This window comes from Drosophila takahashii, chromosome 3R (genome assembly GCF_030179915.1).
Source record: "Drosophila takahashii strain IR98-3 E-12201 chromosome 3R, DtakHiC1v2, whole genome shotgun sequence".
Classification (NCBI taxonomy): domain Eukaryota; kingdom Metazoa; phylum Arthropoda; class Insecta; order Diptera; family Drosophilidae; genus Drosophila; species Drosophila takahashii.
The window spans coordinates 14,947,169-14,974,243 of record NC_091681.1 but is presented as its reverse complement, the minus strand read 5'-3'; the positions used below and the strand labels follow the sequence as shown (position 1 = coordinate 14,974,243).

The window sequence follows — 27,075 nt, the reverse complement described above, 5'->3', positions numbered from 1 at the left end:
AAATTTTAATCTGTAGTTTATTAAACTTTTTTCTTTAGGGAATAAAAATATAAAATTCCTCGACAGCGTGCAAAAAGTGCGCGCGTCTTGAATGGCTGCCAAAAAATGCTATGGAACTTTGCCTGTACAAGTCCGACCGATCGCCCCGATAGGAATATACATATCTGCCTGCTGTGTGTGTGTGTGTGTCTGTGTACAATTTTGGACAAATACCAGAGCGGACTAATGCTAGTCTTAAGCGAAACAATCGTAGAAACTAGTAGAATACAAGGGAGCTGAACTAAGGTTAGGCGTTACAAATTATGATTATGCTTGGGCTCCGATCAAGGCAAACAAATGGTCACAAAAATATACATGCTTTAAAACTTAGGTATAAAATAATAAATATACAATCAATGGAGTTCGTACAATTACAATTGGTTGTTGGTGTTGCCTGTTCACAATACAATAATTTCAAGGGTGATGCTTGGTTTCGTTCCCTAAATAGATATATATGTATAAGCATGTGGTTGCGGATATTATTCGTAGTTCAATCAATTAATCAGCTGGTTAATTGTTAACAAACATAAATACGCGGAGCTCTACATAAAATAGTTTCTTCTTACACACAATCCTGGTAACTTAAGGTTAGTTAATTTCTCATTACAGTAGGTATATATAATATAGATATTTATAATTCGTATGCAATGTATGTACAATCTAACACAAGCCCCTGTAAGTAATTGTTTTTAATGTCTCCCATCGTTTATCTGTCATTCGCCTAAGCCCAACAAGAGTTATATTTATCAGCTTAGCTTAGTTATGTGTGTACGTTGTTTATAGAATCTGTGGAGCCTAAGTCTAGTTAGCTAACTGATCGGCGTATTATTATACGTAACATATTTAATATACAATTAATTCTTCTCCCCCTGAATACTGACGTCGTCGAGTTTCTGTTCGTTCCGATCTGTTCTGTTCCGATTGCTCGGAATCTACTTGCTTCGTTGCCTAATATGTGCCGGGTTGTTTTTCGATATAGGACATATAATAATATCAACTGTTTAACTTTTACATATCAACTACTTAAGACGTATGGGGGTTGTAAAACGAAAAGTATCACGATTGACCAAACATAGATCGATATAACCGTTAACTACAAGTGTTTCAATTCTCATTCCAGGTGTGCTTATTTCTGTTCACAAATGGTATTTTGATTTTCGCAATTAAAAGGGGAGAGAATGTAATCATTGCACAACTAATAGCCTGTTTTTTTAATATTACTTTTGCCTCTCCTCGCCTGAAAGAAAAACTAGGCTTCTCTTGTTATGTTTTTCTTAGTTGTTCTAAGAAAATATTTGATCAATCACTTTTTGTAATAAAAGTTTAAAAAATAAAATAACTACTATAAATACGGCAATAATTAAAAATCGATTACGATAGTCCAATCAGAACAAGTTAATAACTGTATGTAAAACTACATCTGAGTGATGTACTATTTTCTTTACTATTTAGTTTAAACTGTTAGAGTAGTTTGTTGTATTGGACTATTGCTTTACAATACTTTATTCGAAAATGTCTTGGATTTTCTTCAGGCAGGAGGGCAAAAGTAATATTAAATCAAAGTATCCAGGTTAAAGTGCCCTAATTACTTTCCACCCCTAGGATCTCTCAGATCTTTTTTGGAAAAATCAACCCCAGTTTCTGAGTATACGGATTAATTCGGACGCCCAGCGTCCTTCTTGTTTTCTATCCCTGTCATTGACCTTTCCCTTAATTTAAGTACTTCCGACACCTCTTCGAACCGCATGAGCAGGGTATCTTTTCCTCCTCGAAGGGGAACTTATAGTCGTAGGTCAGCTCCTCGCCCTGAACGATTCGACGCAGCGCAAAGATGATGATGTGCTTGTGTCCCAAGATATCTACCACTTTCGAGTAGCAATTCGGCTGCAATGAAAAATTACTTTAGCATCTCTACTGGCAAAAAGTACTCTAGTTTTGTACTCACCTCACAGGAGTGATTTATGAATCGAGCCGCATTGCCGCGCATGGTGGCATCAACCACGAGGTTATCATCGATCTTAAACATATAGCAGCCGATGCCACGACCGTCATAGTAACGCTCCCTTTTGTCTGTCAGCGTGGAGCGAATCAGCTCACCAGCGTATTCGATAACCATTTCACCTGGAAAAAGCAAATTTGAAATGAATTAAACAGGATTCAGATTAGATTTCAGTTTATTAATTAAACTTTTATTATAAAAATTTTATAATAAAATGATTCCCTTACCCGCTTCAATGTCCTTGGTGCAGTAGAGGCCGCGTCCATGGATGTGCGATCGGAAGACTCCAACGTAATCCTTGTAGGTCTCCTTCAGCGTGCGATACTTCATGGCCATGGGCAGATTGCTGCCGGTTCCCCTCCTAAGCAAGTCAAAGAAATTACCCAATTAATAAAGGATTTTCGTGCGAAAAAAATAGTATTCTCTTACCTGGGCACCAATTCGTTGTCTGATGGCTGGACAAACACCTGGATGGGCTGTTTGCGATGCCTCGAGGCCAACCAACTGAACATGTCGTACTCGCTGCGATTGGCGTACGGCTCACAGCGGGCGCAATCGAAGGCATTCTCCTGCAGCTCATCCTGATCCGATCCGTAGTCGAGAAGGCCTTGCGAATCTCCACCTGCAGCCGATGCCAAAGCAGCGGATGCACAGCCTCCGCCCGTATTCCCTCCATGTCCGCCACTCGCCGCTGTGGAAACGTTGCCATTTCGCTTGTGATACTTGGGCGTGTACTTCGAGCACTTCTCCACGCCCGGCAACTGTTCAATCAGATACTTCAAAGCGTTCGTTTTGAGGCCAATCATCTGGATGCCACCCATATCGGCCAGCGGACCCTCTGGCAGCGGGGTGAGTCCATGGGCCCGCCTGGCCACCTGCACGGCCTCAAAGACCTTCTCCCAGATCTCCGCTATGGAACTCGATTTGTACGTGAAGCCATCTTCGCTCTGGATTTCGTACAGCAAGTGCGGACCGCTGATCTTCTTGGGCTCTCGCATGGGTGGCGGTGGCTCTGGAGCAGCTGCGGTGGGCACGACGACGGTGGATGGCTCCTTGGATGGCTCCTGCTCCTGCTCCGGCTCCTTTCTCCTCCTCAGTTCCAGTTCCACTCCATTCTGCAGCTGCTTCAGTTCCAAAACATGGGCATCGGCCATTTCATTTATGTATGTAGCAGCCGCTTCGACAGCTTCGGTTTCCAGTGTGCCCTCAAACTCTTCGGTGGGAGCCGCCGATGCTGCGGCCGTGGTGGCCAGGACGTCCTCCACCATTTGCTGGTAACCAGCAGAGGCTTCCACTTCCATTGTCGTCGCAGTGGCTATGGAATCAGCACAGTCATCGTTGGTCAGATTGTCGAGTATCTTACTGATCTTATCCTTGACCGCCGGCTCCTCGCTGTCGGACATCTCGTGATCGTTGCACGCCGACGTGGCCATCTTCAAGCTGAAGTCATCATCCTCGTCGTCCTCCTCCTCCTCCTCGAGATCTTCCTCCCGGTAGCCATCCGTTTCCATGGGCTCCACTTGGAAGGCATGCTTGTCGAGCAGATAACCGCTGTTGGCCAGCTGTTGGCTGAGTTGCTCGCGTTGCTGCTGCTGGAGGATTAGTTGCTCGGTCTTGGCCTCCGCCGGTGAATGCTTCTCGTACAGTCCCTCCGTGTAGATCGACTCGGTGGCCGGCTGTTCCTCCATAATGGCGTCCATCGTGACCGCCGGCACAATGCTCTCCAAAACCGAGTTGGTTTTAAGTTCCGCCTCGTAAACCGGCGAAGGTAGTGCATTCTTTTGGGCATAGCACTTGGAAGCACTGGCGCTGGTCATTTGCTGGATAACCGGCTGCTCTACAGGTTTCGGCGGCGTGGGCGATGGAACCACGGGACACTCGTTGGCCAAAGGAGCCGGTTCCTGGCGCTGCTGCATTGGCAGCACCCGATTCGTTGGCCTCGTTGTCGAACTGCTCGTAGTTGGTGGTGGTGGCGCCTGTTGTTGCATGGGATTCACCACATTGGTGGGCAGGGAACAGTGCTGCACCCGGTTGGCCAGCTCCTGCTGCTCCAGCACTTGGGGTTCCATCACGAATTGGGTTTGCAGCACGGGTGTTTCGGCCAGGGTAATGATGGGCATCGATGGCTGAACCTGCACTTGTACTTGTTGCTGTTGTTGCTGCTGCTGCTGCTGATGCTGCTGCTGTTGCGGAATGTGGATCAACTGCGTCTGCTGAAGCTGCTGCTGCTGTGGCTGCGCTGGAATTCGCTGCTGTGAGATCGTAACCTTGGGCACTTGACTGACCACGACTGCGGGAATTTGCTGCTGCATCTGTGACTGCTGCATCTGCTGCTGCTGCTGTTGTTGCTGCTGCTGCTGCTGCAACATCGCTTGACTTTGCACCTTGGGCGTGGGCTTCATTACCTTCGGTTTCACCTCCAGCTTGTGAATGGGTCGAATCATATTGGTCTTCTTCTGCAGCGGCTTCGAAGCAATACTGGGTGGTGCTCCGCAATTGGTTCCCGTTCCCGATGCCGCCTTGCCCTTCACCTGAGACTGCTTGAGATTGGCGTTCTTCAGCTGCACTTGCGCCTGCTGCTGGGTGACTATGCTGGTGGGCAGCACCTTGTTGACCACCTGCGGCGGCACTTTACTCACTCCCGATAGACCCGCCGCCTTGGCTTGAGCATTCGTTCTCCTCACTGGAGTAACTGGCGGAATCTTGGCCGTCACCATAATGGGTGAAGAGTAGTCCATCGATGTGGAGGAGGCTCCCGAGGATGCGGGCACCGTCTGGAACTGGAAGTTGGCATTCTGCAGGAGCTGTGTGGTCGCCTCATCCTGCGTCTGCTGTTGCAACACACTGGCCGCGTTCAAGAATGTCCCTGCACCGGTTCCATCTCCTGCATTATTGAGCACCACATAGCCAGCGGGCAGATCCACAATCGGTTCTATTTTGCTAGCCTGGAACACCTGAGTGGTGGTGGCCGAGAAGCTGGCATTCTGGCTGAGCATTCCGGGCATTGCAGTGGACACGAATTGCTGCGACGACATCACTGTATTTTGGACAATTGTCTCCAGGCCATAGTACATCGGTTGGGTGGCCAGGATCACCTGCGGCGTGGTGGTGGCAAACTCCAGTCCCGAAGTTCCTGCTCCAGTTCCTCCCAAAATTAAGGGCTGTTGATTACCACCCGCCTGGTTAGCATCTCCTCCTCCTCCCAGTTGAATAGTCTGCGGTTGGATGAGCGTTCCAATCACCTGCGGTTGCGCCTGCAGCGATTGCGCCGTCAGCATTTGCAGTCCCGAATTGGTGGGTGTGGTGGTCAGTACTAGATTTCCACTCGCATCCGTTTGCAAATAGGTGGCACCTCCTCCAGGAGCAGTTGTCAAGAAGGTAGGCGTCGCCGTGGGCTGAGGCTGCGGCTTGTACTCCCCCGCTGTGGGTATCGAAATGTACTGCAGCGGTTGTCCCTGGCTTCCGTCTCCGGTCACAAAGGATATGATGTTCTGCGGCTGAGCCTGCGGCAGGATTAGCTGCGGTGCCTGCGACTGGGCGCTGCTTTGGAAGAGCAGCTGCGGCTGGAGGAGATTCTGACCCATCACCGTGATGGGTTGCTGCTGCACCTGAGCCGGTTGCTGCTGCTGCTGCTGGGGATGCGGTTGCAACTTGGCCTGAATCGGCTTCACCTGGTGGCCGGTGGACTTCAGCTGCCTCTGCTTGACCGCCGCCTGTTGAGCCGCCTTGGTGGCCACGGTCTTCATTGGTTTTCCAGCTGTCTGCAGGGGTAACATTATCTTCTTATCCGTATTGGTGGCCTGCAAAGTCTGATATGTGGCCGTTGTTGGCTGTGTGGTGGCCTGCATTGTCTGCGGGATTTGGATAAACTGCTGGGTGCCATCGGGATTCGTGGAAACGGCTATCAATTGCGGTTGCGCCTGTGCTGTCACTGTGGGTTGAGCCAGGGTGAAACCTCCACCCAGATTGGCAGCCAAACTTTGCAGTGAATTCGCATAGATCTGCAAATCGTCCGTGTTCGCCTGGGTAGTGGGATTCGGTTGGGATAGGAAGAACCCGTTGCCCAAGGATTGCGGCTGCAGTTGAAGTTGCTGCAATCCCTGCAAGCCAAACTGTCCCAGGGATCCCAAGCTCTGGACCTGAGGAAACGACGCTGCTGTTTGTAGGTAATTCAAACCGCCTGCATTCGCCAGCAGTTGCTTTTGCAGCTCGTTCAGGCTCTCAGCACTCAGTTGGCCAGGATTTGTGTTGCCTCCGGCAGAATTCACATCAGATTCGGATTCATTGGTGGTCATATTCGGCCCACACGATGGTAAATGGCGCTGAAAGGCATCGTAATTCCTGTAAGTGCACTGGCACCTATCACATTTCACCTGGCCGCTGAACTGAGCCGTTGAAAGGTTCCCATCTCCGGAAATTATACGAAATTCGGTGATCGAGTCATCCACTCCGTCCATTTGCATTATCCTCATCTTGGACGACTCCTCGCGTCCCTCGCTCTTTTCGAAATAACGCTTGGCTGCACTCCAGGTGAAACTCTTGCTCCTCACCGATCCCGATGTGGTGGCCACCCCTTCGGTGGAGGCTTCGCTGATGGATTGCCTTCGGGAAACGCCCGCCACGGTGGCCATCTCCTTCTTGGTTCGCTGCTGACTGCTCAGGGTTAGCAGCACTCCCTCGGCCAAGTTCTTCGACAGTTTCCTTCGCTTTATGGCCGTGGCCATGGCACTATTCCCGTCCAGCTTCGGCCAGGCCAGCGTTTTGAGCATCTGCACTTGACTCGAGTTTCTGGCCGCCGACAGCATCGCATCCTCCACGGGATTGCTGGCTGGCCAGCCGTTTCCCAGGCTCGTATTCGAATTTCGGGTATCCTCATCACAGATGCTAACAGATGCTCCTGCCTGCTGACTTTGACTATGAGCCTGACTTGAAGTCATTGCCTGAGTGCCATCCTTGGATTGCTCGCTAATGGCAAACAAGTCTGTCTTATCGGCCAGATCCTCGTACATGAAGATGTCCAGCATGGAGATGCCGTCGAGTAGTTCGTGTGGAAGGTCCTCGAAAATGGCATCCTTGATCTCGGGGGGGAGTAAATCAGCCTGCTGTTGCGGCTCCTCTTCCGTATTTTCATCCGGTGGCACGCAGGAGTTTGGATTCGGGAACTCTGCACTCCAATCGGCACCGCCATTCTCCATGAAACTCTCACTCCTCGCCAGACTCGAGTGCCAGCGGGCAATTTGCGCCATGCCCAGCTGAACCTCCTTGCTGTTAGGATTCGTGTGATCAACCGTATAGTTTCTACCCACATCAAGGGCTGTTAGCGTGGACGAACTGTTATGGATGGTGGTGCGCACTGTGTACTCGACTATTTTCCAGGGCTCCTTCGACGACCAATACAGACGACTGCACAGGAAATTAATGGGAACCACCGCCTCGTAGGAATCAGAGAATCTCGGGACAATGGTTCCCAACTGCCGCACCTCCAGGGATCCAATGTGGAATTGCACTCGAACTGGTTCAATCAACTTCTTTCTCTTTCTATCCAACTCCACGTAAACGGGTCGCGATACTTCAAAGTTGGATTCATATGTCACCGCGGGCGAACCGTTGGCCTTCAGGGCATTTCCATTCTTCGCGTGGGCAGGGCAATACATGGATTTGTCGGTGAGAAAGGCGCAATCGATGCTCCGGGCACAGGGATAGTGGTAGTGTTCGCCGCAGGATCGCACATTGCAACCGACAGTGGCTCCTCGGTTCCCGCACACCACGCACTTGATCATCCTGCCCCTGGCCACCGCACTGTGGACATTCTGCAGCGAGCCATCAATCTCCTCGAACACCTCCGCCGACCACATGGCACAATTGGTGTGAACCCAGCAATCGTGGCCGCAGTACAGCAGCCTTGCTTCCTCGCCGGACAAACCTTCGCCGCTCTTGCGGCAAAAGAGACAGACCCTCGTGTCCAATCGCATCTTGATGCCACAGCTGCCGAGGTCATCAACTTCCTCCAGAGGAATATCCAAGACACCGGAACGCGACTCTGCCTGCGAGGTGGAGTGTTCGTTGTAAACAGAGGCACTTCCTCCTCCTCCTCCGCCGCCGTCTTGCAAGTCCTCGTAGTTACCTCCCGAACAGGACTCGAACATATCCTCCTCCAAGGCATCCGTGCAGGCTTTCGTTTCGTTCTGGAACCACGGAAACTGTTCACTCAACAACTCCTTGTAGGCAATGTCCAGTTCATCGCAATTACTCTGTTGGATGACCTGGCTCATATCGTAGTTAAATTCCGCCAGGGAAACATACGAGTTGCCAGCAATCTTTTGCTTAATGTCCACCAGGCTGAAGGATTGCGGATGACTGATGGGCTGTTGGCAGGAACAGGGCAGGGATTTCGCTCGTGACTTGTTCATATTGTTCACATTCCGTTGCTGCTGCTCCTTGAACTCGTACACATCGTCGCTGTTCTGGGACTCTCCGTCGCTGCCTAAGCCATTATCCGATCCACTACTAAACTGCAGGGCTTTCGGTTGCAGTTTACCTTGGTTCGAGGACGCTCCGCAGGTGCAGCGCAGTTTCTTGCGGGGACTCAGCTTGAGGAGGGCGCACGCCTGGCGAGATTTGCTGAGCAGCTTGAGAACACTGTAGAGACTCGCCTTGAACTCCTCCATCACCGCCTGTCGCCACTCATCAGCCTTTATCCGGGAACTCTCGTTTCTGCGCGCACACTTCTTGCAGATAAACTCAATGGATTCCGGCAGAGTGCTCAGCAGATTGTATTGCTCATCGCTGAGACCTTCGCACTTGGAGTGAACCCATTGGCCACAATCGCCGCATTCCATCATCTTCAGATCAAAGTCATTGTCATCGTAGCATCTCTGGCATATTGGACAAAAGTTGCCCTTCTTGCGCAGCTTGAAGCAACCCGTGCACATCGGTAGGTTGCCCACAAATTTCGATACTTTGGTGGTGGAGCAGGACTTGCATTTCAAGCAGTTGACGCATATCAACGGGCGATCTGCGCCCAAAAGTCTCTTGCTGGTGCCCAAGCATGTGCTGTGATAGTTTTTCTGACACTTCTGGCACTTCACTTTGGAGCCCGATGACATGTTGCAGGTGTAGCAAACGGTGCAGCGTGGACACAACCAATTCAGACGCTGAGTCAGTTGATTGAGGGACGACGATGATGATGGTCCAGTGGACGCATTTACCGTCGTCTCCAGCAGGCTGCCCATCAGCGTGGTATCCTCAAAAGATCCATGTTTCAGATTGTACTCATCCTGTACGCAGTACTGATGATATGGCTCACAGCAGCAGGCGCAAAAGATCAGAGGATCGAGGCCCGTGGAGCCGCAAAGGAAACACAGAGCCCTCTGGGCCACAGTCTCGGTTACAATCAATCCAAAACCCGTTTGGCAAACTTCAGCCGGGTCATAGTTCTCCCAGAAATCGATGGAGATGAGCGTGCGTTGCTGTCGCTGCTCCTTGGCCTTGCGACTTTGGGTTAGGTTGGATGATTGACTGACCGAGCCGGACGTAGCAATGTCCCCATTTCGCTGCTTTTTGCTGGCCGCCACTATTAGATTGGATGCAACGCCGGCATTTCTTGTGGTAACCTTTGCGGGTGCCTGACCTCCAGCCACATTTACTGATGCCTCCTTTCCTCCTGTCGCTACCTTCTTCACTTCAGCTTGAGTAGTTCCAGTGGACTTACTGGGTTTCGTTTCCTCCACAACAGGCGGAGTTTTGCAGCTAGCACAATTATCGTTTTCATCCGTAACCATTTGATTGGTTAGTTTCTCAGGAAGAGGCTCTGGAACTGCTGATGGCACTGGAGCAGCAATTTCCGGCTGCACATCGGCCTCCTCCTCGGGCTGATCCTCGCCGAAGGTGGCCAAGGGTTGTCCCAGCACAATGGAGGCACTGCGGCACACATGTTTTACCCTAGGTCCCTTTAGATCAATCCTTTGACGCTTCAGGGTGTCGCCCGTAGCATTAGTTTCCCCATTGGGTTCTGCTTGAGCAACTCCTTGAGAAGATCCATTGGAAGAAGCGGGCTGTATTGCTGAAGAAGTTTGTGGTGCCTCCTCCTTTTGAGCTTGAGCTTCTATAGTTGGAGTTTCCACTACTGCAGATTTCTTGGCTGTCACCAAAGCGGGACTGAGCGGCTTCTCGGCCTGTTCCTGTTCCGTAGTCTTCTCCTTTTCCGTTTTACTTGTCTTCCTGGTCAAACTTGGACTGATTGCCTCTGCAGCCGTGAGCTTCTGATCTGCTGCATTGGTTATCTTCAGGAAGAGAGGCTTCTCCAAAATCGCAGGACGCAGCAGTGGAGTACTGCCAAATGTTACATTGTTCTCCGCCAGGGGATTTGACTTAATCGAAGTCAAAGCTGAGGCGGTATCACTGCTGGATTTCCACTTTACCGAACTAGATGCAACCACAGAAGAGGAAGCAGCGGAGGCGGAGGAAGTAAATCGTATGCTGCCAGTGGGAGACAGCAGTTCCGTGGATTTTTCCTCCCGGGAAGAGGCCTCTCCTCGCATTCCCACTGGCAAAATGGCGCCCAATCTACTCCTGTGCGCTGCCGGCAGCTGAAACGAGATCATGCATTTCCTCAGCCAACAAGCCGTGCAGCGATCCTTGTAAAACTTCTTAAAGTTCTTCAGCTGGCTCTTGGCCGAATGAATGCTGCAGGTTGATCCTGTGGGGGAAAATATTAAAGATTAGTGAGAAGTAGATAAGAGGACATGATCTTGGACATACCTTCGCTTCCCTTGCATTGCAATTGGCTGCCGGCGGAGGCATTGGCACTGCTCGAACTGGCCGATATGGATTTCTTGGTCATCTTCGAGATGAACTTTCTGCACACGTCGCAGGCCACGACACCATATTTGCGGGGTTGAGCCACCTCTTTGCTGCTGACCGCCGCGGAGCACACGGAGCAGGCACTGGGAGTCAGAGTTCCTGGAAAGAAATCAATGGTAAATAAAGAATAGTTAAATATTTTATGTAACCAACCTATTGTGGAACTGCTGCTGGGATTGGCCAGAGTTCCGAAGGTCGCAACCGCCAGGGAATTGGCTGTCGTCGGAATGACACTGGGCGATGTTGGTCCTGCTTTGGCCGCACCAAAAGGTCCTGGTTTGCTGTCCGCCTGGAATTGCAGTCGCGGCTGCCGCAGCACAAAGCTTCCAGCCGTACTGCTATTTGATTTTAGGCTGCCAAAGCTGGAGAAACTCTCCTTGGCGAGCTTCAGACTTGCAGGAGCGTTGGAGGTGGATGCCGAAGAGACCGCACTCGAGGAAGCTGCTCCAAAGAGGTTCTTAGCCTTGGAGTCACCACCTGCTAGGGTCTTCTTGGTGCTAATACCACCCTCTTCGAGCAACCTCTTGTTGGGCTTGATGATTCTTGAGGAGCGGGTGCTCCTTTTGGGCAGCACGAAGTGCGAATCCATGACCAGTTGCTTCTCCTCTGAATCCCGCTCTTCGCCTCCCGCACTCTTCTCTGTCTCCGCACTCTTTTCAGAGGCTGCTTCATCATCCTCATTCTCCTCTTCCTCATCGACTTCGTCGTCGTCCTCATCCTCATCCATTTCTTCATCATCTTCGGGAGAATCATTGCGACGAAAGGTTACGCCACCCTCATCCTCCTCATCCATGGGAGCGCCAAAAGCGCGGGATAAACCAAATACATTGGGTGTGGATAACGATTCCTGGCTCGAGGAAGATGAGCTCGCTGGCGCCGATCGAAACTTGAGCGAGTTGAGCTTATCGATGTTGGAGCTTTTGTTGAGTATCTTTGACAAAATCGAGGGTCGCACGATGCATTCGCCTCCTCTGGAGTAATTCAGCGGCCGGTTGAGGGAATCCTTCTTCATAATCGAGACGATTGGCGTGCGGATATCGGGATTGTAGAACCGCTTGACCACCGACTTATCATCGCTGGTCTCCAGCACATTCCTAAATGTCACCGTCTTCTTTTGCTTCGTTGCCGTTGACGCTGTCGATGATCCTGCATCTGTTCCAGATTTAGGACTACTGCCTCCTCCAGCAGAAGTGGCCACTGATGGTGCACTTGCACTGGGTGCAGATCCCTTTCCCGTTGCCGCTCCATTTGCCGCCGCTGGGCAGTTGGATGCAGGGGCCTCGGGGGCAACTTCATTGGGCATTTCGCTCAAGACGCGCTTCTGTAAAAGTACACAAATAAAAGGGTTCAGTAGGTTTCGGTTAGGGTTGAGAAAATGAAGTTGGGAAACGGGGTTCCGAGCAAATCAATAATTCATGCCACTAACTACACGCTCACAAAATGCGAAGCGGAAAGCAATGCAAGTAATATATAGCAAGCAAAAGTTACACAGCAAGAAATTAAATTAAATAGGTTTAAGGTTAAGCAAGGTGTAAGTAATAATAGTAATCATTTGGCACATATTTAAAATTTCATAAGTATTTAGGATTTTAAGGGCTGCTTTCTCGTCTGTTTGTTAAATTTAAAGTAGGGTTCAAACCTTGAAATCGTATGTGAAATCATTTTTTTAATTTTACTTTAAATTTAACAAACGGACTGGAAAACGGCCTGAAAGGTTTAAAAAAAATTGTCTTAAAATATGATAATTTTTTATGTTTATATTTTTTTAATTCCTGATTAGATCTTTATAATAAACCATTTAGCGGAGAAGGGATATATATATTTGTTTAATTTAAAATCTTTTGATAGCAGGTCAATTGTTACTTCCAGTGTAAACGTAAAGCACAAAGAAGCATGCAAAGGACCAGGAGCAAGTGCAACTTTTCGAAGGGGATCGCTTGGACACTGGGGGTTACAGAGGCCTGAAAGGTTGAGAGGGGTGGGGTATTGGTGCAAAAACAAGTTACTAAGCATAAGTATAAGCTGGGGGAACAGACACCATTGCCACTGTGACCGTCAACCGTCTGCGGCAGACACATGTGGAAGAGTTGCAAGCGCTAAAACGTCATAAAAGCCAATTAAGCAGGTAAGCGAGCAGGTAACAATGGCGTCAGAGGCGGGTGGTTGGGTGGTAGGGGGTGTAAGGGGGTAAGAGGGGCTACTAACCAGACCAGAACCATGGGTAAACCAACTTGAGGGGGTTCTCTTATTTACATTGGCGGGAATTGGACTGTGGCATTGGCCGAGAACGAGGAGGAGGAGGATGTGTGTATGTGCTGCAAAGGGTGCACACGCAACTCGGAATCACTTGGTTGAAGGATTGCGGGAGGTGGAGGTGGTTAAGGTGGTGGCGGGTTGAAAAAAAAAAGCGGCTTAAACATATTCATAAATAAAAGCAAAAGGGGGCAACACCTGGGAACAAAACCGGCAAACCAAACACCGACAATCTGGAAATCAACTTACCAGGGCCGCAGATTCTTCACCCGGACTGACCGCGCCCGTTCCTCCCCCCTCCAACGAAGGCGGAGGGGCGACGGAGGGCGTGGTGGGGGAGGAGGAGGGACTGTCCACCACCGGACTATTGAGCTGCTTCAGCTTGGATGTGGAGGGCAGCATTATTTCGCCCCTGGCCAGGTTCAGATTCTTGAACTTCTTATTGCTGCTCTTGCGAGCTCTCAGCAAAGCGGCACTTATAGCAAAGGCTCCTCCTGGCGAGGATGCACCCGGGGAGACCAGGGCACAGGCTAATCCAGTGGATGAGACCGTTGTAGCCACGGTTAGGGCCTTCAGGGAGCTTCCAGAGCTCGTTGCCTCACATGTTGTTCCAGAAGTTGCTTTAGATGGTTTTCCAGAAGCGCATGTTCCAGATTTTCCAGTGGTTACATCCGAGCTCCTTGCTGTGGTGGACTTTCCGCAGGATATTCCGGAAGATGCTCCATCGGAGGATGCACCAGAATTGCCTTCTGGTGATGAGCCAGACGATCTTCCTGAAGAGGTTCCCGAAAAGGCTGTTGAGGAAGTTCTGGCTGATGACTTTCCGGAGGTTTTTCCACTCGAGGTTAATGTCTCAATAGGTGCTCCTGATTTTCCTCTCGTTCTATCACTTTCTCCCACATTTTGATCCTTTGCCACAGCCTCCTTATCCAAATTGGCTGCACTTTTGTGATGGGTGCCGCCATTTACACCACCTCCGTTGGTGGATCCCGATCCTGATGATCCCGATCCCGAACTGCTGCCATTGCCGCTACTTTCGGAGCCCGAGGCGCCAGCGGCGGATGAGGATGCCGTATTGCCACCGATGGAGGCGCCACCCGGCGCATTGTCATCCTCATCGTTATCACAATTGTTGCCCTTTTCCCGGGCAGCCGGCGAACCGGAACCGGAACCACTCGGCTGCTGGGATTCCGGCGGCGGTGGCTGCTGCTGCGTCTCGGCCGGATTGGCCGCCTCATCCTCCAGCTGCAGGACACTGATCCGCTTACGGTTGATCGACTTGGAGGGTTTGCCGGGAAACTTGGAGCGGCCCATAATAGTAGTGCGTTTGCGTTTGCCTTTGCATTTGCATTTGCCTGCCTTTTGATTGGATTTCCCCTGTTATTTTTTGCTTTTCGATTTATGTTTGGTCTTCTTCGATTTGTTTGATTGCTTGGACTTGTGGATAGCTCACTGTGGATAAGAGAGAGGCACAAACGTAACGTCAAGTAAGAGAGGCCGACTAAAAAAGACCGGTATTAGCTAAAGGAAAACTGGCAAAAACAAAAAGCACCAACAACAGCACAGCTCGGGAGAAAAAAAATACCATGCTTGTAAGCCGAATCGCGCGTTTGGAATGCGTCAATTTTTCCCCCTTTTTTTGCGAATCTCGTTGTTGTTGCTGTGGCAACTCGTTTATTTTGCACTCCTGCCTCACGCCCCCTTCACTGCCCACTCACTCACTCACTCCTTTTCCCTCCTTGGCTATTTATTTATTTATTTCTTTTCGCGCGCGTTTCTCGTTGCGCGCTCCTTGCTTTGCGAATTACAACTACAAAGCCGAAGGTGACGTAGCCGCTCGACAGCCTCGGCTTTTGTGGCGCTCTTGCGCCCGAACGCGCTCTAACTCTCTCTCAGTCGCTCCTTACACTTGGAAAAAATCAAGTATTTCGATTGCAAAAAGGACATTTCATATTTCTTGTTTTGAAAAGTAATATTTTTTTCTAAACAAAAAAATGGGGTTTCGATTGGGAAAAGGACATTGGATTTTCTTAAGAAGATTTAATATTAGTTTTAAAAAAGTTGTGTTTTCATTTTCCTTACCAAAAGAGTATCATTCATAAAAGGTAAAAAAAAATTTAAAAAAAAAAAATATTTTAAATATTATTGGCTAATTGTAAAAATAATCTAGAAATTCTCTTATTTTAAATTACTCTTCAAGAGATATCCTCACTACTAACAACGTTTTTCTCAATGCAATGCATAAGTACGTTCCATAAAACATTTATTTACATTTATTTCCCGTTTATTTAAATTGAAAGACATTTTTTTTATGAGTGCACTCTCTCGGAGCACGACTCTCTTTTTCGCCTTGGCCCTCTCCTGCTCCTGAGCAAGGAGCGCTAAAGGTGCAATTGCAGCTGCCTTTGTTCCGCTCCTCTTGCCGCTGTCTCACGTCTTGCGTGACCACTAATACACTCACACCCAAATCAGAGATGCCAGCACTGGCTTTTTATTTAAATTAATGGGATTATTAGGTACTTGAATTTTATTGCAACATGGTGCAACTCAACTTATAATTGATTAATATAATTGGTAAAAATATTTCAAGAAATTTATCAAATTATAAAAAGGGATTCTTGCTCATTAAACACTTAGGTTCAGGATCTTCTACTCTTTTTTTTTAATTTAAGGGAAGTTATTTTTAAATTTTTTTTCAATAAAAGATTTTCAAACGCCATGAAGTATGCAACACATTTCTTAACAGGACAAGGATTAGGATAAAACCTAGCTCCTTGGCTATTTATAGCGGGAAAGCGGCCTAGATGACAGCACTGGGATACCACCACCTTTACACGCTTTGCCACCACTAAATGTGTGCAGTTAACGAAAAAACAAAGAAAAAAAATTCTGAGCCAAAACAACTGCTGCGTTGCGGCTCCTTAAACTCGTCCTTTGGCACGTAGCACGCGCTCTCTCCCTCTCTCTCTCTCGCAGACTCCTTTTTAAGAAATGCGCTCTCACTCTCTCGGCAACTACCTTTCTACCTCCCTCCCGCGGGTTAGTTGTCATCGACGTTTTAAGTGGTTTTTGTACTTCAGACTTGAACTTTTTCTTTTCTTTTTTTTTTGTTTTCTTTGCAGGATTTTCTCGTTTGGCTTTTGTTGTTGCTGCTGCCTTTGTTTTTTCTCTCGAATATTTTTTTTGTTTGCTGGAAATTGAAATTCTTACAGTTGTTGTTGTTGCTGTTGCTTCTGCTGCTGTTGTGGGCCACTATTAAGTGGTGGGTTTTTCCCTGCTGCTGCTGCCTCTTTTTACGACAGTTTTTCTCTTTGTTCTCGCTTTTATGGCCTGATGAAAATTCTTCTTTTTGCGCGTTTAGTTTTTCTGCGTTGGGAGTTTCTGCTCGACGAATTCACAGTTTTCCACATTGCTGTACTTTCGCGGCAACTTTTCTCATCTGTAACTCCTGTTGTTGTTGTTCTTATATTGGTTGTTGCTGTTGTTGCTTCTGTTGCTGATGCTGGTTTGTGTTGGCGGCCACATGGTGCTCATTATCATTACCATCATTATCCCCATCATCATCTCTCTATATCCTCGGTCTACATCATTGCCTTCCTCCCATTCCACCACACTTCTTCACGCACACACACTGTTTTAAAAAAGTCTGCAGTCTGCGTGTCTTGAAATCTGCAAAAAATTAATCGAGGGGGTGGCGGTGGGCGGTTGGTCGATTGGGTGGCCAACGAGTTGGAGGAGGAGGCAATGGGAGAGAGAGAAAAAAAAACAAAGTAGAAATTTATTAGTTCGCTTCGTCGCAGTTGGGCAAACAAGTTGAAAGTTGACTTTTCGAGTGTTTGAGCTTGTGTGCGAATGTTTGTGTGGGTGACGATGTGCGATGATTATGCATGTGTGTGTGTGTATCAGTGAGTGAGAGTGCACAGAAAGAAATTTCGAATATTTTATGATTTTCTACCTATTTAGAGACAGCTTTAATAATGTTATACAGATTTCCAAATTGTATTCACTTTTACAATAAAAAAGTAAATGTGCATAAAGTTAGCAATGCAACTTTTGAAAATGCAAATTTTTTTCTATCGACAATTTGCCGTTATTTATCCGTAAATTATTCGTGAAAGAAAAAAATTTGCCGCTCAATTATTTTTAAAATTATGAGATGTTCTGCTAAGTTGATATCAACTTAGCAGAACACCCCCACTAAAGTTCAAAATTTCCAAAATCTTCTCTAATGGGAATTTGCCGTTATTTATCCGTAAATGATTCGCGAAAGAAAAAATTTTGTTGCTCTTGTTTTAACATTTTTTTTTTAAAACACATAGTTGTTCTGCTAAGTTGATATCAACTTAGCAGAACACCCCCACTAAAGTTTAAAATTTCCAAAATCTTTTCTAATGGGAATTTGCCGTTATTTATCCGTAAATGATTCGCGAAAGAAAAAATTTTGTTGCTCTTGTTTTAACATTTTTTTTTTAAAACACATAGTTGTTCTGCTAAGTTGATATCAACTTAGCAGAACACCCCCACTAAAGTTCAAAATTTCCAAAATCTTTTTTAATGGGAATTTGCCGTTATTTTGCCGTAAATTATTCGTGAAAGAAAAAAATTTGTTGCTCTTGTTTTAACCTTTTTTTTAATAATAGTTGTTCTGCTAACATATGTATGTACAACGCGGACGGTAGCAGAGCTCTGCTGACGTCGACGTCAAATGTGTAAAATTCCCGCGAATTCTGCGTCCTGGAGGTTTATTAATTTCTGCAGTGAGTCTGAGTCAATATTATTTACAGAATTACACATAATCAAAAGTTAAAAATTTTAAACATGAAAAATGGATGTTGCTTCTCACAGAAGCAGAATTCGCGGAAATTGTACACATTTGACGTCGACGTCAGCAGAGCTCTGCTACCGTCCGCGTTGTACATACATATGTTAGCAGAACAACTATTATTAAAAAAAAGGTTAAAACAAGAGCAACAAATTTTTTTCTTTCACGTATAATTTACGGCAAAATAACGGCAAATTCCCATTAAAAAAGATTTTGGAAATTTTGAACTTTAGTGGGGGTGTTCTGCTAAGTTGATATCAACTTAGCAGAACAACTATGTGTTTTAAAAAAAAAATGTTAAAACAAGAGCAACAAAATTTTTTCTTTCGCGAATCATTTACGGATAAATAACGGCAAATTCCCATTAGAAAAGATTTTGGAAATTTTAAACTTTAGTGGGGGTGTTCTGCTAAGTTGATATCAACTTAGCAGAACAACTATGTGTTTAAAAAAAAAATGTTAAAACAAGAGCAACAAAATTTTTTCTTTCGCGAATCATTTACGGATAAATAACGGCAAATTCCCATTAGAAAAGATTTTGGAAATTTTGAACTTTAGTGGGGGTGTTCTGCTAAGTTGATATCAACTTAGCAGAACAACTATGTGTTTTAAAAAAAAAATGTTAAAACAAGAGCAACAAAATTTTTTCTTTCGCGAATCATTTACGGATAAATAACGGCAAATTCCCATTAGAGAAGATTTTGGAAATTTTAAACTTTAGTGGGGGTGTTCTGCTAAGTTGATATCAACTTAGCAGAACAACTATGTTTTTTTAAAAAAAAAATGTTAAAACAAGAGCAACTAAATTTTATCTTTCACGAATAATTTACGGCAAAATAACGGCAAATTCCCATTAAAAAAGATTTTGGAAATTTTGAACTTTAGTGGGGGTGTTCTGCTAAGTTGATATCAACTTAGCAGAACATCTCATAATTTTAAAAATAATTGAGCGGCAAATTTTTTTCTTTTACGAATAATTTACGGATAAATAACGGCAAATTGTCGATAGAAAAAAATTTGCATTTTCAAAAGTTGCATTGCTAACTTTATGCACATAAAAAGTAATGCCGGTTGCTAAGAAATCTTAACTACTTAAAACTGTGTGTAAAAGTATGCTTTAAAATTCGAGCTTATGGATTACAAATATTTAGTTGACTACTTTCAGACATATTTATAACACATATTTAATAGATATTTTATTGGCACTCCCCATATTATTGATTATTAACTAAATATATTTCGTCAAATTCGCAATGAAAAGAATGGAAATGTTATGTTAGAGTGAATGATATTAAAAATGAGTATGAATGAATATTTATTTGTTGTATATGTATAACGACAATAAGATAATACCCTATTATAATGACTATACCGATATTAATAGTTTGATTAAATATTAAACATGTAAAATAATACATTATTTTTCTGCGTGTGCATGTGTGAGCTTAAGTGCACAGAATGAGGTGAAAATACTTTCGAGATTTTTGGGTGGTGGCAGCCGCCTTTCGCCTCCCCATTTTTTTCCGACTCCTTTTTCCCACATTTTCCGAAAGCATGACTCAGTGCGGCGTAATTGTTTTCCGTTTCGCCTTTGGTTTCCACTCAAAGGTGTTTGGCAGTCAGTTAGTTTACCTGGTTTACCTGCCTCGTTAGTTAGTCAATCTTGTCAACTGTACTGCATACAGCTCCCCAGCAAGTCAATTTAAGTTGCATTCGTACATACAGATATGCAGTGGGTACAATGGGTTAGCAAAAATGGGTTCATAAAAATAAAATAAATATATCCAATTATAATTATATATCCAATAAAATATCCACAAAAATGGATATGGATTAATAGAGATTAAGATTAAAATAAGATTACATCTTAAATTAAGTAATATATCTACAATAACGGACATTGATGTAGGAGGATTAAAAATAGTTTCCTTTAATATTCGTTCTGATTAATAAATGGATTTTAAATAGATTTATTAATTAATTTTACAATTTTAAAGATGGTTTATTTAAGAGTATAATTCAAAACCAACAACAGATTTTAAATACTTTTTAATAAAAGTTTTTTCCAATTATTTCGGATAGTTTTTTAAAATTCTAACCAAATTAAAATTAAAAAAAAGTTAGAAAATTATGGGCTCTGTCACCCACTGTACCTTAACTTGGGTCTCCTGCCACTGTCTCAGTTGTTTGCGATTTGTGATTTTATTTGTCGATTTTCCTCGTTTTTATTTTATATCGCCTCTGCTTTGGTTTTTGTTTCTACCATTGAGTTGTATCTTTATGGCCCCAGCGGTGGCATGATGTAAGCATGGGGTCCGAGAGACAGCGAATGGGACTGGGACTAAACCGGGCTTAATTGGACAACACTCCTCCGTATTTGCACGGCGATTACACTAATTGCTGCGAAGTTGCCGTGAATTGAATACCTAATACTCGATATGCATATGAATAATTTGCATTTTAAATCGATGGATGATGGAGTGATAAAAATACTTAATAAAGATCTTAATCAGTCCAATGATGCAAGTGATTTGTGGCATTTTAATGAAATGCCTTAGAAGGTTATTAAACTATCATGGAATCACAAATTCAGTGTTAACTTGCCTAGGTAAATAATATTTATTTTCTAACAATTAAATATATTATTACCTAATTAACTCAAATGACTGGTAAATTTACTTAAAACGATATTAAATCACCTGAATTTGAATCGTTAATCGATTCTAAGCAATTTCTGAAAACGATTAATTACCCATGTTATGAGATATATTTTCTGTCATTGACAGATGCGAATGGGAACCAATTTTCCTACCCTGTGATTGATGACAATCGGGAACCTACTCAATTACCGAACGTAATTATAGATTTCCATTATGAAAGACTTTCGAACATTTCTGTGTGTCTGATATAATCGTTCGTAATTGTGAAATACAAAGACAATGCAATATTAGTGACCATTTAATAGCGAACACAAAACACTAGGCAAATATCATGACATAACAAACTAAAGGTTAATTCTCTCAAGCTCAAAACAATTGTCAACAATTTAATACCCATGTAGGGGGCAAACAGGAGAGGGGAAGAGGAGGTTTTTCGAGTCGGCAGACAAGCAAGAAACAATCACAAAAACACTCGCCAGCCAACAAATTGCACACAAATTGTATCTGAGAAACCAACACAAATGCCGAGGAAATGCGCAGACAGCAGCAGAATGCTAACTACGTTGTGTGTTGACATCAATTAACTAAATCGCTTTAATTATGTGCCACCAACCGAACGAACGGCAGCAGCAACAACAACAACATCAAAGACCCAAGGAGAACTCAGCATGAATATTTCAGCGAATCAATAAAATCCCACAGAATGATGACAAAACGCGTTGATATAGACGACAAAATGAGCAAATTCAAATGGAAAACCGTACAGGGGTTGCTCCTTAATTACGGACCATTTATTTATCAGGGAAGAGATGTTTGTATAGAAGGATAATGGGCGGTAACCTGTACAGGGGGTGCTCGATAATTACTGTCCACTTGAAAAGAATTACTGTGTAATTTGAAAAGAATTTGTTAAAAGGACAGGGGCGTTACAATTTCAATTTAATTACTACTTTCCTTCTTCAACCGTTATCGTTGAAATTTTTAAATTATATATCTATTTTTAGGCCTATAAATTGAAAGCTCAGAATTTAAAATTTCCACAAACGGAAAGTACCTAATTTGACGTATAATTCGTTTATCCGTCAAATTAACTGCGCTAATTGCATAAATTCGATGACCATAGCTTTTATCCAACCTTTTTTTTTGCCCAACGAAGTTGTCAAATTTAAATTAATGGTACTAACCGAATATGCAAATACAGCAGATCATCTGAGAGTCTTCTTAAAATCCATAAATTTATCACCTTTCTAAGAAAATAATCAAGTTAGAATAAAAACACTAACATCCGATTTGCAACTCATTTCAATATAATTTCCGTTTATTCGGAAAAAATTATTTTCTTCATTATAAATACTACCGTATTATTTTATAAATGTGTATAAATTAAAAATAAATTTTAAAAAGTTTTATTTGCAATGAATTTTATTATGTACAAACATAATACAGAAATCAGGATCCATTTCCCCATTTTCCTTTATTTCCCACAAAAAAAGTGTAGGCATATTGAATTGCAATTTATTTGATTGCTTTGAATTTGAGATGTTTGACTGTATCCTGAGACCCAATTAATGGTGTTCAAGTGTCGGCTTCACTGTAATTCGAGTGCAGCCATAAAACCAGAGTCGCGCGGAATGCGTGAAGGGGGAGGCTGCAAAGGAGGAGGGGCAGAGGCTGCGGCGGAGGGGGTGGGGATTGGCAAGGCAAAGGGGGCCAAGAGACAATCGGTCAACAAAACGAACAATCTCCCGGCGAACGGCGAATAACGAGGCAAAGTAAAACTGGCCTGGCCAATTCGAAATCCGAATGCATCGTCATCGTCATCGCCATCATCATCACCCTCGAAATCGACAGCCGAACAAACACGAAGATAAACGAATATCTTAAACCAAAAATGATGGGGAGGGGGTGGGGCACAGAGAGTCAGGGAGAGAGAGAGCCCCAACTCACACACCTTTAATTTAATTGCCATCAATTATGGTAAAAAGATTAAGAAATCAAAACAAGCGCAAAACGTAGAAGAACTTGAATAAGAAGAATGGGCCAGAAAAATGAAACAAAATACGGGCACTGAACGAAAATTAACATAATTATTTTAACAAACTATAGAACTTGTATCATCTAGGTACCCGTTATACAAATATTCCATTTTTTTTAATAATATTTTGCTGTATTTCATTTAAATGTACATTTCGATTTGATTATAGATCATATTCAATATGATTGATTTTTCTGCACCATAAATCCATTACTAACCGTTTTCCACTTTGTATATTGACTTATAAATGGATCCGTTTTCAAAACAAATCTCAAATCTTATCTTTCCGATGACAGCATGTCGAAATAATGCCATTTAATTTCACAATGATACGTCTGCGCTGCTAAGTGATATGAAAACTTGCTCATAAATTGCTTAATTGATTAAAATTGACATCTAATTATACGTTTTTTGTTGTGTACGTTGTGTACCGCATAGCGCCCTCTCTTTCGCACTGCATGCCAATAACCGTGCAAGAGGCGCGAGTACAAAACTTGCAAATTGCGAGTAATTGAGAAGATTAAAGTCAAGCACACGAGAGCAGACAGAGATGGCAAATGAGTGGGGGAGTGGGAGGTAGGGTGGAGGTGGGGGCCGGGCCAGAGAGACAGTCACAGAGAGAGAGAGAGCGCCAGGTAACGAATCGACCTGGTAAGCGATTAAGAGCCATAAACACGAGCACGACAATCACAACAACTCGAATACAGCACCCACTCACACATCTACCAAATAGACAACTATCTGCATGTCACACACATGTGCACAAACTCGATTGACAAGTTGGAAAAAATCGAAGTCAACCTCGCACATAAAATATGTAAATTTGTATGAAATTATGCAAAAATGCCTTAAATACATGTGCACTGGAAAAAAAGGTGGAAGTTTAATTATATTGTATAGCATGCCCGGATTAATACCCCACCGCTGGGCAATGACTTTTCTTTCATCCTAACAAGTAAAGTTTTGATATTTTATTCTTCAATTTATACATTAAGAACGAATAAAAATACACATTATTTAATCATTTCATAAGATTTCAATTAAAACAATTTTAAATAATAAAAAGGGATAACAGTTGTTGACTATCATAGGTCTATTTTTTTGTGAAAACAGAACCAATGAAATAATACAAAATTCTAAAACTTGTCTGAATAAATTACTTTTAAAGAACTATATGAGTTTTGATTTATTTAATGATTTTTTTTTGTCCGTGTAGCAATGGGAGAGCGCAGAGAAAGCAGCTGAAGAAGTTGAATCAACAAATAAGAGAGAGAGAGCCCCCATCCCATCCCCAAAAATAGAGAGCCAGAGAGCGCACGCGGGGGAGTGTGAATATGTATGTTAGCGTGTTTGCTTGTAAATCAAAACACGCAGCCAAAGGTGAAACATGAAAAATGTGCGCGCCAATAAATGTGCGAAAGGTGTCTTGGTGTGGGTGCCATACGGTTTAGTGTTGGGATGGATATTTCTATATCTCTGGGGCCATGAATGAGCATTGAAAATTGAGAGCCGACTTGGCAGCTCGCAATTTTGATGTCCAATTTGCCACGAAACATGAACTAAATACTCGCGCCTGTGTGTGTGGACATCTGGTTTCGTGGTGGTGGATGGTTTATGGTTTATCGTTGGTAAAATACTATAAGCCCACTTGGCAGCTGCAGCCTCTCAAAACGCACAAAACGAACAAAGGTGTAATACCACTTACTGGTAACAACAATGCAAACTAATAGTTTGGCTACCAAATCAAAGAGAAACCACTGGTACAGTGATCGTTTGATGGAAGGAATTTTGTTTTAGAAGGAATGCAAATTTGATATTCATTAAATCTTTGCAGATAATAATATAAGACAACTTTTAGAAACCCACAAAATTAAAAATTCTTGGATAATAATATTAGTATTCCCCACCTACAAATAAATAAAGTCAGTAATGTAATAAAATTTATTATCTACAAAAAGGCTTTGCGTTTTATCTTTTAAAGCTTATGTTCTTTTCTAATAGACATTCGTAAATAAAGTGGAAAATTGTCAACAATATCTATTATCAAAAAACCACGAAAGACCGAATGAAATGATGAAATTAAAACATAATTTTATTGTCTACTTAATATTTATTTTTATGGATTTTTAGCCAAAATTATCCGTAAGATAAGCCCCCGAATGTAATCAAAATAATCCTTTAAATTCGAAGAAATCCTTTTGCTATTTTGAGTAATTCCCACTGTATTATAATTTTAAGGCTCTGCGAGGTGTGATCGTCGAGATGCGGGCGCAGTGGAGCGTGAAAATGCATTCGGATGGGCATCAGTTCGTCCCATTCGCATTCGCATTTTCATTCCCATTCAAGATCTCGCATTAGCTTACGGCTCAGTTGGTCGACTTTTGAAAGGCGAATTTTAATATGCGCAATTACTCATTTTGCGATTTTGCGCCCCAATGTTATTTGGCGCGTAGTTTCCCACACACACACACAATTACACGGGCGGAGACTAGGCGATTCGATTTGGAATTTGCCTTTTTGATGGCAAATGAAAAAATGGCGTCAACAAATACACAAACAGCCTATGAAGTATAAATATATACATATATTTATTTTGTAATTATTCAACAGCATCTAGGCAACGGCAACGAGAAGCAGCGGCAATCGATTTAGCTGCTGCTGCCGAGATCGTTTTTCATTTTATTGTATAATTTATTAAAAGTTTCAACAGCGCCAGCAACAAAATAAACAACAATTTTAGTTATACAAACACTTTGGCCATGTGAGCGCCAGAGAGAGAGAGAGGAGCAGCAACAGCGGGAGAGCGAGCGAGAGAGCGTTCGAATTTGATTTAGAATGAGGCGACAACAAAAGCAATTAAATTAAGTTTATTTATCGATGCTGGCGTGTTTGTGTGGGTGTGCCAGCGACTGTCATTTACCGTTCGTTTAACGGGTGGTAAATAATGGAAAACGTCGTAGATGGAAATCTCAGTTAACAGTGCAACTTGTCTAACAACGTTCGCATGGGATTTATATTTTATTGTATTTATTTTTTGAGAGCCTTAGAAATTGGAAAATCAGTGAAACTAGTTATAAAACCATGACAATTCATTAAAAAATATTCCTTGTCATTAATCGAATATTAGATCTTAAGTTATTCACGTTCCACATCTGTCAGTTAAACCATTTATCTTATAAATATAAATAAAATATTGTTTGTAATCTAAAGTTTAAATTATTATAATGAAATTAAATCTACAGGATTTGGAAATAGAAAACAAACATAAATAACGATATTTCAAACAAATTAACTATAAACAAAATATCAAATAATATCAACAATACGTCAGCTGCTAGTCGCTCCTAGCGGGGTCCCACTGTAGACATAAATCGCAGCGTGGGCCATAAACTAACAGTATTTGTTGTGCAGCCTAATTTGCATTATCGAGTGAATAATTGAACGACACTTGCTGGTATTTCTAGCTAAAAACAACAATCTAAACTACTGGACTAGAGGTCTACAAAGGTTAGTGTGGGACTACGGTGAATATGAAAATGATGAGGTATGATAATGGGAAATGTGTGTTTTGTAGTTGTAACAGTGTATGCAAAGTAGTATAGTATCTCCGGGTGCATTCCAAATCAATATCTGGCATGCCTATATATGTGCATATATATCGGGAATATATATATTCACGGCAGCAGACTGACTCATCGGCAGCCGGCGACGCCTTTTATCGCGGCGATCTTTTAATTACCTTTCCGCCGAGCGAATATCCAGATGCAGATTGAGATTCGAATCCGCTTCAGGGGTTGTTAATTTGGCATCTTTAGGGCGAACATAATCCACTCCTGGGACTCGGGATACGGTGTATTTTCCACAACAAAACACTAGAACACTAGTAAACACAAAATACAGGGGTGGAGAAATTCCGAATTTCGATTGCGATTTTCGTTTTTATTTTCGTTCACTTATTTCTTGGTTTTTGCTTTGGCTCTCGCATTCGCCGCTCTCGCGGACTCGCGCTCTCTCTCTCACTGCTGTCGCACAAAACAAACGCACAAAAACACTCACACACAAACACACGCGCTCTCGCTCTCTCGATATTTCGCTCTCTCTCGCGCCCGCGCGTTTCGTATATACATATATCTGTCTGTACGTATGTATGTCGGATTTTACGACGATGAAAATGCCTGCTTCTTCTTCTCAAAAATCAGGTTTTCTGCTCTCGATTTTCACACTTTTTCGGCAATTGCCCGCTGCAAATTCGATGTAATTTTACTGACTGCCGTTGCCCAGCACATTCGCACACACTTTTCAGCACAGTTTTTCAATTATTTTCCACATTTTCTGCCTTTTTTGACGAGCGAAACAGCCGACGGTTTTGTTGTTGGATTTTTTGGATTAGTGTGACCGCGGGAGA

The 27,075-nt window shown here is 43.7% G+C and overlaps 1 protein-coding gene across 2 annotated transcripts; it reads right to left on the bottom strand.

Moving 5' to 3' along the window:
• Position 1: 1 nt before the first annotated feature.
• trx (histone lysine N-methyltransferase trithorax) lies at positions 2–27,075 on the bottom strand. Of its 2 annotated transcripts, XM_070217404.1 has the most exons (9): positions 26,410–27,075; positions 16,364–16,822; positions 13,403–14,605; positions 11,054–12,221; positions 10,799–10,999; positions 2,468–10,736; positions 2,266–2,399; positions 1,985–2,160; positions 2–1,923 (listed from the first exon to the last, which is right to left on the bottom strand). In XM_070217404.1, the coding sequence occupies exons 3-9, from the start codon at positions 14,465–14,467 to the stop codon at positions 1,750–1,752; spliced, it is 11,187 nt and encodes a 3,728-aa protein (XP_070073505.1). In that variant the 5' UTR covers positions 14,468–14,605; positions 16,364–16,822; positions 26,410–27,075; the 3' UTR covers positions 2–1,749. The 2 variants fall into 2 exon arrangements, with proteins under 2 accessions (XP_070073505.1, XP_044250210.1); XM_044394275.2 differs by lacking the exons at positions 13,403–14,605; positions 16,364–16,822.